This window comes from Lissotriton vulgaris, chromosome 11 (genome assembly GCF_964263255.1).
Source record: "Lissotriton vulgaris chromosome 11, aLisVul1.2, whole genome shotgun sequence".
NCBI lineage: Eukaryota > Metazoa > Chordata > Amphibia > Caudata > Salamandridae > Lissotriton > Lissotriton vulgaris.
This window is the reverse complement of record NC_141699.1, coordinates 151,631,722-151,646,316: the sequence shown is the minus strand read 5'-3', so window position 1 is coordinate 151,646,316 and position 14,595 is coordinate 151,631,722. Positions and strand designations below refer to the sequence as shown.

At 44.1% G+C, this 14,595-nt stretch overlaps 1 protein-coding gene across 1 annotated transcript in view; it reads right to left on the bottom strand.

Annotated features, from left to right (window-relative positions):
• Positions 1–14,595, bottom strand: part of HPD (4-hydroxyphenylpyruvate dioxygenase) — a 157,509-nt gene that overhangs the window by 41,446 nt on the left and 101,468 nt on the right. The window contains exons 7-9 of the mRNA XM_086942984.1: positions 6,065–6,154; positions 4,707–4,810; positions 118–195 (exon numbers count right to left, since the gene is read on the bottom strand). Coding sequence (XP_086799110.1) covers positions 118–195; positions 4,707–4,810; positions 6,065–6,154 — 272 coding nt within the window. The remainder of the gene's footprint in view (positions 1–117; positions 196–4,706; positions 4,811–6,064; positions 6,155–14,595) is intronic.

Genomic DNA, 14,595 nt, shown 5'->3' with positions numbered 1-14,595 from the left:
CACACTTGTTTTTTTACACCTCTATGTCCTAGTTCACAATCCCTCCACTGGCCTTTCAGCACTAAATCTTTGCGTTACCATGTTATACACAACCCAACATCTCAATGCAGGACATACCATTCCACCACAGGAACCATCTCATTATCAGGCTGGTTACCCACCACATGGTCCAGATAATTCAGCATCCCACTTGGGCTAAAAAAAAAAGAGATAAAGACATAAATTTGCTAGCAGTATTTGTGATATAAAAATATTATGGCACACTTGCACTGATAACATGGAAGGACCATATTTCCAAACGTTCATTTTGCATTTTTATTCAACCAGAGAAAATTGAAGACCCTCTTTGGAGTGTAACTGAAAAAGCATTTCTTAAAGGAAGATTCCTGCCTCAAATAAATGACCTCACTTCTTCCCCTTTATATTTGCACTATTTGAATTCTCAGTTCCCCCAACATGAATAACACTTCATTGCTTCCCACAAGTTAATGCTTAAAAGCCCATATTCATGCATATACATAGATATGGCAGAGAGGAAACAAAGCTGGCCCCACAGGGCCCCCCTGTGCCTCAGACATCTGTGAATGTACACAGGGGGGCATACCATGTACCCCCCTGTGTGCATGCACATAGATTCCTGCAGGGCATGGACTTACGAGTCTATGCCATGCGGGAACCTTGTGAGGCGCTTCCATTGCGGTGACTTTTTAAATGGCACCATAGTCTTTTTAATGGCACCGCAGTGGGAACTGCCATCCCACCACCTGACCACTGAAAAGTAGTACACTGACAGGCGGGTGGGAGCGACTTTCAGCAGAGCTTTGGTGCGGCGTTTTGCACCTCTGTGCCAACGCTCTGCTGTAAGGTTACAATTTGGCCCTTAATCTTTAAAAAAGGCGGGTCATGGTTGACAACATGGCCGTGCGATTAATTTAACAATATACAGACATAAAAATTAAATACATTTAATTTTAGTGTTAACCAAAAGGTGGCAAAAATATAGATTATCCAGAAATGAGGAAGAGTCTACATTGGGTCCCTGTTACTGTGCATTTATGGACTAAAGGACTCATTCAGAGGTAGGCAGAAACGGAGAATCAGTCACGCATCATAGATACCCTTCTGCCCACTTCTTGGTTCCTTTACCTCATTTAGAGCTGTGGTAACCATTTAATTTTTAATGGCAGTGACTCAGCTGTCTCAAACCTCTTAAATGTCTTGCTGTTCGGCCAACCGTTGGATTTTGGCCATAGAGTTAGAAGGTCTTCCCGATTTTGAAGGGGTTTCCGATACGGATGTTTCCTGTACTGGACTGCCATGCATGATGTGGCAGTTGAGGGTATGAAAAACATAACAATGTTCCAGATGTGTTGGGAAACTATACCCAGTTAGACATCAGCAGGGCAATTCAAAACCCTTGAGTACAGCCTCAACAATAGTACCAGAGTTCACCTAAGGATTTTTTTTTGTTTTTTCCAAACCATTATTTTATATTCAACACATAATAAATTGCCAAAGTTTGAGGGATGAAGGCTTCAGTGGCATGTTGAGTTACCTGTTAAAGTTCTGTGGAAGGTTCCAGGAGATCGAGAGCTATATGTTACTGTGACCAGTGTGAAGCAATTAATTAAAACCATAATTACCGATATGTCAGTACAATAATTCCTACACAGCTTCATTATATACCAGATGTATGTTCTCTGCTTGGTGTTGGATGATGTATAGGAATTATAGGAATTTCTTTATTATTTGACCTTGTCTCTAGCCATAAATGAGTGATATCTCCAATGTACAATGAAGCTGCTATCTATAGCTCCAAGGAATATCTTGGCAGCATCAGGGACTTTAAGAATCATCAACAGTATCACTGTGCAACTCTTGAGCAAGCTACCAAGGAGAAGAAGTTGAGATTTGAGGTTTACAAACTACAGTGATATCTGCATTCACTGTAAATCCTGGAACAGCGCCTGATCACCTTTTGAAATGAGGAGAATAGCCCATGAAATAATAATCACTTCCCAAGACTTTTCTTCTTTAGAAAAAACAAGGGTCCGATCTAGGGTTTGGCGTAAAGGGTACGCCATTGCAACGGCAACATAGTATACGCTCTGTCAAACTGAAGGTCCGCGCGCCTCATTTAGAGTCGGGCAGATGTTCAGCATGTTGACGGTGGAGACTACTCCATCTCCACCGCCGACATACACCCCTGAAAGCCCAACATAGTAATTGGCTGTCAGAGGATTTGTCCAGCCACCCTATTTTGAGTGGGATGACAAATGGCAAGTTTCGACTGTCCGTCACCACCAGGTAAAACCTGGCATTAAGGAGAGTGAAAACTGCAAAATAAACCCAGAGGGAGTCATTGCTCTGGGATTTTGTTTTTGAATAAATAAAAAAAAAATGACATTTTAACAGATGGCTCTGGCTTGTTCGGAGTCAAAAGGTGTGACTCTAGTGTCCTTTGAGAGACAAATTTCCCAATGGCCTAGGGCACGATCAGGATACAGTCTGTATCTCTCATTCGGGAGCCTTATGATCACTATGGGTTCCAGTCATGAATTCGTTCTGACAACTGAAGGTGGTTCTTTACCTGATAACAACTTTCTGCAATGAAGTGATCCACCACACTGAGCTACACACCTATGAAATCAAATGACAAATTCCAACTTGAAGGCCAAGAATTCTCAAACGGTGATGTTTGGAGCAAAATCTCAAGGTATTACTCTTTAAATGATGGTGTTTCTCCTGCCTGCTCAGCGCATTCACAGGAACAGTTCTGAGTTCAATTGCTCGGTCATTGTCCTAGAGTTCTTTGATTCTAGACCCATGCTTATGGAGGTTGCCTCCAAGTATGCCACCTTTTCAAGTTGTTTATGCAGTTTATCCTCCTGTCTACCAACAGGGGTGAGCAATACTGACCAATCCCTTCAAATTGGAGTCCTTCTCAATGCAGCTTTGCTTGTAGAACAATGCTCGTTAGTGAAAACAAATCACGACTGTCGTCTTTCTCCTCATTATTTTACTTGCCTTACCTGGCCCCGGAAAGGTAGGCTGTACATTGCTGACATTTTCACAACTGCACTCTACAGTTTGACCTGTCCTTTACAAGAGGTCATTAGGATTTCCTTGAATCACCCATTTGCACCACCTCAATGCCGCTTATAGGTTCTAACGCTTATAGATCCCTTAACTTCAAGATGGCTGCCAGTAAAACATGCCCACTCGCCTTCCTCTTTCTTTTGCCCTGGCCACTTTGCTTCCAAATTGCTGCAATGCCTCTCGTGAGTAAGATCATCACCAGTAAAAGCTCCTGCTGTGCTCACAAGTGGCGGTCTGGGTAAGCATCAGTACAATTAACGAGGAACAGAAATATTACACAATCTGGGATAGTGACGTTACCTCAGGGTGTTCGCCATATTTTTGATCACCTTTAGTAGGAACCAATGACCATACCAGGGACGCTTCCCCACTTCAGTATTACCCAGCTACCCTCATGTAGATTTGAGCTCTTCCATGAGGATAGGTCTCCTCTATCGCCTCCTATTTGTTGCTCCTCCATTAGAGGACAAATGCCGTTCTTTCAAGGCCTCTACCTCATCATGCCCTAGGACCCTGCTGAACCATGGACCAGGCTCATCTTTTCCTTCCTCTATCCTGATCGCTGTTAGTTTGGACAGAGGAAGCACTCTAATGACATCAGTAGCAGGCAGGGTGAGGAAGTCGACACACGTCGACACGCTCTGTAGGAGAATCCTCTATTCCACCTAGCCCTACTAGTCCTTCGCGTTGTAAGAAGGAGTTCTTCCCTCCCTTTTACATGTCTAAGAATAACAGAAGGCCCCATCAGTGGTTAACATGACCTCCTAAAGACATGGAGGACCACAACTTTAGCAGATAGCATTTCCTCGATTGGATTTCAGAAAATCATTTTTAAAAGGTTCTTGTGAGGTCTCTGTGACGGTAATGGAACTGTTTTATTGTTGTTAATTCTGGGCATATTCCTTTATACCATACAGGGCAGTATCATTAAATACCTGTTCCTGGATTTGAAATGTAGGACTTGGAATGCATTCCATATTTGGTCAGTTTGCTGCTGTGTCTCCTAAATAATACAAATTACGCTGTATTATGTATAGATAATTTAAATGGCACCAAACCTACTGAGCGGGTTCCGAGCACCGGGTTTTGCCAAGATTCAGGCATGACAGCACCTGGGGTTGCTGGGTCAAGAGACAGATATTTACGGCCCTACAAACTGGTTCTGTTTGCTAATTTAAGCCACAGAGATGATTAGGGGCCAGATGTACGATGCACCAATTTGCAACTCGCAAATTGCGTCACATTTGCGACTCTCAAATTGGGATGTATAAGTGTCTCAGATATGGTTTGCGATTCCTAATGGGGTCGGAAAATGCATGCCTCATGAATATTAATGAGGCAGGGGCAATTTGCGACCCCATTAGGAATGGCTAGCACTCCCAGGGATGGTGGCTTGTCGCCATTTCGAGTGCCTTCATAAGGTAACTTCATACAAAGGCCTTACTGTAACAACAACCTTGCCTTCTTAGATCTAAATGAGATTTACAAAACAAAGAAAGATATAAGCAGGTTAGGTCCAGAGAAACACAAAGCATAAGCAATCAGCTCCTTTTTTGGGCAAAGATTGAACAGCAAAGGAAATTGACAGACTGCCAGGCAATACTTACAGATTTGGCAACAGCGGATCCTTGAATATTGGAGTCTGATAGCCAGGTAGGAATGGTCCCTTGTAATCCATCATTTCCAGCAGTGTATGTGTTGTGTCCCCATACTGAAATAAAAATAAATACGACCGGCTGATGTTTAATCTACAATGACAATGTTTACCAATTATATCATGTCTGGTCAACAATGGTAAAGTAGGGACGGATTCAGGCCAGACTGTCAGGATACACACCAACTATGTAAATTAATTCTATTTATATTTCTTACATGCTCTCTAACAGTCCATCTTTTAGTGTGTTTTTGAGGATGAAAAAGTTAAAAATTGTCAAATCAAATACTTCCATGAATTGTGAAATAATCCATTGTCAGCCTGACTTTTCTTTTTACTTTTATCAACTCTAGAAACACCCAAAAGAATTTAACAGAAAGGCTGCTCATGTGTAAATTTATTTTATGTTGATATAATGAAATTCTGGCATTGATCATGCCAAACTGGACATCTGTTAGACGCTATTAAATACATGGTATTGAAGAATATTTTCCATTTATTTTTGGACAATTTTATTCTGAATACTAGATCATAGAGTACTGAGGCTCAACCCTCCCACCTCGTCAAATTGGCCTAACTGTAGATCATATTAATTCAATTTAAAGCAATATATTGTAGTTATTTTTTTCATAAGATTCCACTTCTGTTTGTAATCTTTTACCAGTTTTCTTACTTTTTTAAAAACTATAATTTTCGTTTATGCTATGGTGTATGTCCTTTTCACTGTATTTTATCCAACTGTTTTATAGTGCACCACTGTACCAAAACGGAGTCAGGAAACTTTATATTAAAACTAACTGTACAGGCAGAGGAAATTACAAATAATGGGCAATGTACACAAACTTGAAAGTGTCTGAAACTAAAAAGTATTTTCACTTTTACCAAAAATGTGTGTGATCCTAATGCATTCTTTAAAAGGGTGTTTTACTACTTACTTCAGTATTTTTACCAGATCCGTATTACCTGGTTTTTTTCTTTCCTTGTGTCCTTTCACTGTTTACCCACAGGGACCTACTTATCACCTTTTTTTTTCAATAACTCATTTGAGTGTATGCATTTTCTTGATCTCCCTCTCGTGTGCTGCTCCGCTGAAATCCTTGCCCTTACTCTCTCCATGCTTGTGAGCCTCTCCCTCGTCTGTTGCTTTTGCAACCTCTCTCCAAGTTGCTTGGGTTTTTGCTGTGGTTTCTAAACATTTTTATGTTACTTTCACCCCAACCAACTCCATCATTGCTCTTATATTTTTACATTAATCAATCAACTGACAAAAAAATATGGAATATAATAGGCTTAAAACCCAGTTTTTCTTACTGTTTGCAGGACAGCAAATTTCACTTTGCCAAACTTATCTTCCTCTATCCAAGGCTCCCGTACAATGGTTGCACCTCTCTCGCGAGCTTTCTGTAGGGTAAAAAAGTCCATGTCTTAAAAAGAAACTGTTTATGCCTTCTTTATGCACACACACCCTAACAGCCAACCATACCTCTACAGACAGTGGCACAGACCCTAGTCACTGTTCAGAAACTAAGGGCCTGATTTAGAGTTTGGCAGATGTCACAAATGTGACAGATATCCCATCTGCCGTATTACAAGTGCCATTGGATATAATGCACTTGTAATACGGCGGACGGGATAACAAACCATCCGCTGAATTCTAAATCAGGTCTTAAATAGAAATAGCTTCCAACAGGCCTCATAATACACAATGCTTATATTATAAATGTTTGGGGATAGGCACTCTATACCAGTTCAGCAGTAGTCATTATTCAATTAACAGAGCACAAAAGGTTGGAGGGTGGACTGCTTATTTCATACACAAGCCTTCTCTTTCGGAAGTAGTTTACATTAGACCAACTAAGTGTGAAAGGCCTACATGGCCCCCTCCAATCCTAAGGTGCAACAATTGCAACTATTCAGATATCAATAGTTAATATGCCAAATTCCCAAATTGGTAAAGATCCTCAGCTACACATACCAAGGACAGAATGCAACCAATATAAACCAATAGATCTTGTTTAGAAATGAAAGTGTCTAGATACTTCCACTCATGCAGTCACACAAATGTTTTTAAGTCAAGTGCCTTTACAGCTCAAAACTATAAACATTTTTAAAACACAATACAATGAAAGAGTCACAAAAGAGAGAACATATGATGAAATCTGTAATCCCAAGTGAAGTATAAGCGCTAAACAAAAATAACAAAAGGAAAAAGACAATCCACAAAAATACCCCGTTTGGGCATTATCTACAATATTTTCAAATATGCAGATGCAACAAAATGCAAATGTATGTGGCAGCAGCAATCTCAAAAAGACATGAAACAAGCATGATTATCAAATTCCAGTAACTTATGCAACAATAGGAGTAACATATGCTAGTCTTTTCACGATGTTTACGGTGATGTATTGTTTTTAAGGGAATTGGGGCACCTTTCACTATTACATGTGGCTTTGACAAAGGCCACCAGGTCAAAACTCGTCAGTCAGATAAATAAATTATTCTGAAACTAACATCTTGGAGTGCGAGCCTTTTGTTGGTCACTTGATATTGCGCCCACCACATCATGCCAATAAGTAAGTACATCATGATGGTCAGATATGAGTGGTACAATCCTATTAGATACAATATCGATAACATTATCCCTATGCTATTAAATGTCAAATGGCAATCATTTCTAAAATGAAAAAGCAAATAAAAGAAATTAACAAGAAAAATTAATAAGAAAAGTGAATTAAGGGAACACAGTGAGCCTTAGTTAGTGGAGTGGTGTGCACCATAGCCATAAGGTTGGTGTATCTCCCAGATTTTCTGTAGTAGTTGTACTCATGATTCCAGTATAAACTAACACATAATTCAAAAATGGCATTTCAAAAAATAACCCCATCCCAGACACATAAAATGGACACTATCTCCCACACCTGAAATACAAGATTACCCACAGTAATTCATTACCCCAGGAAAAAGTAAAACTTGTCATCCGTGTTATCTCCCAAACGGGTGGTTCTGAGGCGATAGATCCATTTCGCTTCAGTCTGTCTCAATAGCAACTTTATATCCCCCAGTGAGTTTTCTGTCACATGGTCTATCCCAAAGAACCAGTAGCCTGGGTCATATAAGTGGACAAGTTTATAGGGCTCAGTCATTGGCTATCTTGTTTCACTGTTTTGCAATGCTCGACAATGTTTCTGAATGCGTGTCTTATGGGTTCTGGTCGTGCTTCCAACATAAATGATGTTACAGCTACACCCTATTACATATATAACAAACCTTGTGTTGCAAATAATAAAGTGTTTTATGTAGAACATTTGTTCAGTGTTAAATCTAAACTCCTTCTGTTTGTTTTAACCAAATCGGCACACATTGTAATTATTGCAGGTAAAGAGGCCTAATGGTATAGGTGGCAACCAGGTGTTCCTGTTTTGTCTGGTAGTGACACAACTCGGGCACAGTGAGTTCTCCAGTGTGCGACCTCTCCTATAGAGGACCCTATGATTCTTTTCCACCTCATTACGCAATCCTGGCACCTCTGTTTGGGCAATGCCCTATGAATTCTTCCACTGTAGAGCGTGTATGTGGTGACAAATGTAGGTTTATTGAACCCAAGTTACTTCATATTTTGTTTCCTGCTGGATCTAATGTCAAGTGTGGTATTCTGTGTTACTTTCAAGACTTTCTTCTCTGCCTGGGTCAGGTCTTTTTCCCAATAACCCCTGTTCAAAAATCTTGCTTTAGTCTGAGCAATATTGGTCTTAAAGGGTTATTCCTCACTGCAGTTATGTCTAACATGGATCATTTCTCTGTATGGGATGTTTTAATCACAGAGTACGTATTTGCACTGGACGTATGAAGAATGCTGGTACATGCAGTTGTTTTGCAAAACATCGTACTGTGAATAATGCCTCTTCTCTTTCACCTAGAAATGTAAGTCCAAAAAGTCAATTCTCGCATTGTGGTAATCCATTGTCAGCTTTACATTATATGGATTGTCAATAGGGTAACAAAAGTACTGGTGGACTGCGTCAACAGAACCTGACCAAACACAGATTATATCATAGATGTACCTCCCCCAGAACACAATGTGTTCTGTCCAGGTGAAGGCTCCCTTACCCCAGGCGTGCTCCCTCGCATACCAGCCCAGAGTGCCCTGCATAAGAGGTAGCAAACCGGTAACTCATCGCTATTCCCTGGAGGTGATTACACCAACCTCCATCATGGATAAAGTAGTTTCTTGATAGTATGATATCTATCATCTCCAAAATCATTCGATATCTTTCAAAGTGATCGGCCCTGTCCCTATCCAAAAAGCGATGGGATCCCAGTTTATGGGCTGGTATGAGAGAGAGCACGCCTGGGGTAGCGGTGCCTCTCCCTGGACGAAACACATTGGGGATATTTTCAAGAACGTGATGAGCATCGCAAATTTAGCTTAACGCAACTTTGCATATCGCAGTGTATCACGACAATATAACACAGTCTTAACGTTCAATTCCCAACCCGGCGGCACCATGCGATAGCAGCAGGATAAAGCGCCAAATGACCGCATAAAAATCAACGCGACGCACAAAAAATGAGAAACCTGAACGCCAAAAAAGTTGTAATGCCCCAAATCGCAATACGAAAACCAGCAACAGGCCTGCAATTCCAACGGGTCATGCGGGAAAAAGCACTATAAAAGCAACAACAAAAAAACCACACCAAAGTCAACTGCGTAGCACCATGGATGCACCTGGACCGAGTGCAAAGGACAACCCGAGCCCTACAAACCCCACTGAAGATCAACCACGAACCCTGTGTTCGGGTAAGGGCAAGGAGAAGAGGAAGAGAAAGATGGGGTTCAGGCCACAGGAAGACCTGATCATCGTCACAGAAGTGACCAAATACTACCAACAACTCTTCGTCACCTCCACAGCGTCATTAGCAACACAAACGGAAATATGGCAGTCCATCGTCAACAACGTGAATGCAGTCGGAGTGTCGAGGAGGTCAAGAGGCGCTGGCATGACGTGCAAAGCTAGACCAAACAGAAACTCGCCGCCAACAGGAAGGCAGCAAAGGCGACTGGAGGTGGGAGTCCTGTGCCACAAGAGGAGCTGGATGAGCTGGAAAAATGATGGCCACAGTCATCAGTGTGGAGACGATGCAAGGAGTTGAGGGTCAGGACAAAGCTCAGTATGACCTGACCCAACAGCAACAGGGTGAGTAACCACCTGGGACTGGGGGATGGGGAGAGATGGGCACAATGGCACACATGCACAAACATGTGTAGCACACTGCACACGCACAATGATAGTGGAACATGTCCCTGAAACCCGTGGCACACTGCAGCACAACTAGAAACACCAAGTAGGCCCCCGTCCACAATGTGCACAAATGGGCCACCTCCATATCACCAATGCCACAACCCACCCATGCACATTTGCAGAATCCTGAAAAGCAGTGTCTCTATGAGCCACACTGACTATGCAAGTGACACTGCATGACCGATAGCATGGCTGCAGTCACAATAATTGACATGGTGCACGAGTCTACATTGATCTGGCCCAGTGTGGACCACATCTGTGAAGGAACAGGTCACACTTTGACACATCCACGTGCACCTACAACCCATGAAGTACATAACACATCAGCAGACAAACTATGCACATGACCACAAAACCTGTCCAAGAGCACAAATGACCCAGGTCACAAACATCCCCGCCCCCGAAAAGCACACAAGTCAAAGGCACACCGCCTCAAAGGGATAAGGGTCTGCGAAATCTGAGCTGCAGGAGCGACTCTCCTACAATGCAGAACACACACATAGCAATCACAGCACATCAACATTGACGGCAATGTGGTACAAAGTGCAACACTTATAACACAGGACAGAGGACACAACTGGTGCTGCTTGCGCGTAGTAACTGGCCAACAACATCTGGCATTGCATGACAATGTGAAATGATAATGTACGAGTACGACCACACATCCGTCATGTAGTCGAAATTTCCACTGTCTTGCCATCAAATAGCCAGCTCCACCACAACAGTCACAATGTACATTGTCATGCAGTCTGTATGTTAACATCCACAAAGCATCAACATACATGGGACTCTCAGTTATCCTGCATCTCCCTTTTTACATTGCAGAGGGACAATCAACACCTACTGCAGAGCAGACTACAAATCTCACCAGTGATGATGAAGAGGACAACCTGCAAATATGCTCAGACACCTTCCAACGGCTAATGGACAGACTCCACACCCCACCCCCAGAAGCAGGGCAGCCCAGCTGCCTCGAGGTGACCCCACCCCCTGCACAGACCACACAGCAGGAAAAACACACCACCACGGCTGTCCACCAGGACCCCCCGACCAATTCATGGAATTCCAACGCCGTGTATTGGGTTGCCAGGAGGAGGTGGCTGATCAGCAGCAGGTGGGTTTCAAGCTTGTGGCAGCCAAATTTGATGCCATACATGGGTGTCTGAGTCCCATCAGAGACCACTTACAGTCCCTAACGGACACCCACTATCTGCACCATGCTCCCTGACAATCTTTGGTTGACATCGCTGGGGCCATCACTCGGATACAAGAACTGTCCAGTCAGACAGGCACCAGCAAAGACAGCACTGAGTTGGCACATATGCGCGGGACAATGGAGACCATGGAGCTGATGCTGGCTGGAAGTATGGCTGCCACGGCTGAACGCCAGCAAAATGTAGCTAGGATCTTCCATGCCTTGCAGTTCCTCATCTTGCTATTGCTTCCACAGAGCCTGTCAAAGATAACTACAGCGGGAACTTTGACACACATCAGCGACCCCTGATGTGTCAGTAGAAAACAGTGGTGCAGCCCAATCACCTTCACACCCTGATGTGTCAGTGGCACACAGTGATGCAGCCATAACACCACCACACATACCTGACATACCGGAAACAAAGACGTATCAGATGAGTAAGATGTGGATGGTAATGAGTGTGATGAAGGAGGTAGAAGCATCCATCCCCGCCATATGGCCTGTCCCTGCCTGGTTCAACCCTATGCATCATGGCCTGGGACAACAACTCCCACTGTCCCCCAGAACACTCTGCGACATTCCCCTGGAGCCCGACACAGACTGCCATGTCTTCACTGGTTACCAATTCCACAGCAGTCCGGCTGCGGACTGCACTCTTCCTCTTCTAATTCACTTCTCTTTCCCCAGAGGACTATGGATGGCCCACCACTGGGCTACCATGTAATGTGTGCGTGGCATGGCCATGTACAGATCCAGCTACGGGACGCCTCTTTGGTGAGGCAGTTGTTGCGCTATACAAATTGGACTAACTAGCTAACTAACTATGGCATGCATCATAATGTGAATAAAACATTCAAAATCACACAGATGTGTCATGTCTATGTTCACTCAAATATGAAAGTATGGCTGGATTTAGGGACATTGATTGCTCAAGAAGGTACACCCTGGTAAATTACATCAATGCACATGTTTGACCCTGAGCCACATGACCAATGTGATGACTGTGAAGGTGTGAACTAGCTGTGGCCTCATTGCACTTGAACAACAAACTCGCAACGCCCCAGCGTAGGCACACGTCCATGTGTTAAATAGGGCTGTGTGTAGTAGTGACAAAATCGGGAGCAGGCCAGAAGTGGTGTCCTCCATCACATGAGACAATAGAACATCACTTTGCATACTTACTCACACACGTGTGTGGACACAGTCTGTTTTGATGTTTAACATTGCTCTACATGGCCAGAAGTTGGACACCATACTCACATTCCTGAAGACACGTAAGTGCACTGGTCTGCCAGCAACTATTTCAAGCACAATGTCTGGCTCACAGAGGTGGAGCAGTCAAAAGAGACCCACCCCCATTGTACATGCGTCAGTCAGTCCCTACCTGTGTACGGACAATGCTCATTGAGGCACACGATTTGTCATACTGATCAACACGCATCACAGTTAGACAGTAGTGAAGTTGCGTAGACATTATTAGCATGTGCGTGTCAGTACGGGCAAGGCAAGGACCACAACATGCAGGGGAATGCTTAAGACACTTACAAGCAACATGGGCACATGTTGAGGTGCAGGAAATGAGGAGGCAAAAATGTACACAGATCATTATGGATGCCAACGCGCTCAGCCCACCTTGCCTTGGACGAGTCATGTGATGTTTGGCGTCTTCTCTTCACCGCGTGTCAGGGGACACGACTCACAGCCCATGGGATCGGCATAGTGCTGTCCCACCGAACTGTGCAGACTGTCTGCTCTGCTGACAGCGAGCCGGTGAAAGGGTCCTACAAGGTCACATGTCGTCTACATTGCCATGTGTGTACTCTCCCCCCAGCAATTGGAAACGTTGCCAAACGACGCTGTGCTGCTCCGCCCATGAGACTGCATCACCTTGCACAGGTGTGTGTGTACACACTCGTAGTTCCACGCACATGAATTCTGAGTCCAGGCAAAGGCAGACATGTCCACTGTTGTGGTTGGATATGTGAGCATTCCCCAAGATGCAACAAGATGTGGAGACCTGTGCTGTGGGTGACAATCAGATGTGGTTGCAGGAACGTAGTTACTCGTCCATGAATGTGAACGCAGCTTCATGTGCAATCTGTTCCAAGAGTACGTCGTTGTCGAGTTCAAGGAACACCAGGGAGAGCCAATCCATTAACTGGGCCGGGAAGATGTGCTCAGTCCATGCTGTTTCAGCAATCCACAACACAGACCAATAGGGGAGCGCCTCAATGTGGTCACTGCACATGCACTGCACACGCAGAGTTGTGCAATCTCCCATGCACAACTGCCAGCACATACGCAAAAGATAAAGGCATCCCATGCACGGGTATCCCGGTGTCACTCCTGTTCGTGGGCCAATAGGGGGCGAACTGTCAAATCATAATCCAATTCTGCACCCATTGCATTGGATAGGCAGACCTTCATGGGCCACTCGAATGTGCATGATTGACAGTGGAACCAAGGCGGGACGCAGGTGACGTAGGCAAGACGGAAACTCAGACGGAAACTGATTCGCAATACTGCCATTGGCAGTGATACCAATAGATGCAGCCTTTGTGCACGGTACAGTTCCACATGACAGGGGTTGTGCATGTGCCAGGGATGGCCTGCCATTGCATTTGTTGGTCTCGTAGCACCGGCAATCCTCAGGCCGGCGGCAGTTTGGTGGATGATATGCCACAACTCTGGGCAATGAGTCGTAGGTGTGTGCAACTTTTGGACGTATGGGTTGTTTTTAAACAATGTGTCAAGGGCATCCCTTGCAGGTGTAGCTAGAGCAGGGACAAGTGTGTGTGGAATGTGGACCCGTTGGTCTTTCATTAGCACAGATCGTGGTGTGGGAGGCGTTGGAGTCTGGTATGGGATCTCACACAGGGTGTGCCAGCCGCATTCAGGACCAAGGTCGGAGGTTCGGTTGTCCTTCCGCTTTGTGTATTGAGACAAAGGAGCTTCCATACCTAATTTTGGTCTGAATACTGCTTGCATTTCTTAAATATGACGTGTCCTTTGCGCTCACTTTGATGCCTGGCCTTAGATTTGGGGTGCACCAATTGCGATACACACACAGCAGTTGGCATGTATGAATGAGCCAAGGGCCCGATTGGCATTGCGCTCCTTGTTTAGTCTCTCTCTTTCTCACTCTCTCTGTCCTTTGATGAGTGCCTGACACACCTTCTTATCTTGGATATTGTCTTGCAGACTGTGACTCACAGATTGTCTAGGGATGGATGCCCCGCCATGACTCTTCTGCATAGTTGTTTTGACACAGATACGATGTGATATTTTGTTTGGACTTTCGATGGTGAATGAATAAATCAGATATTCTGTACTCACATGAATGTTGA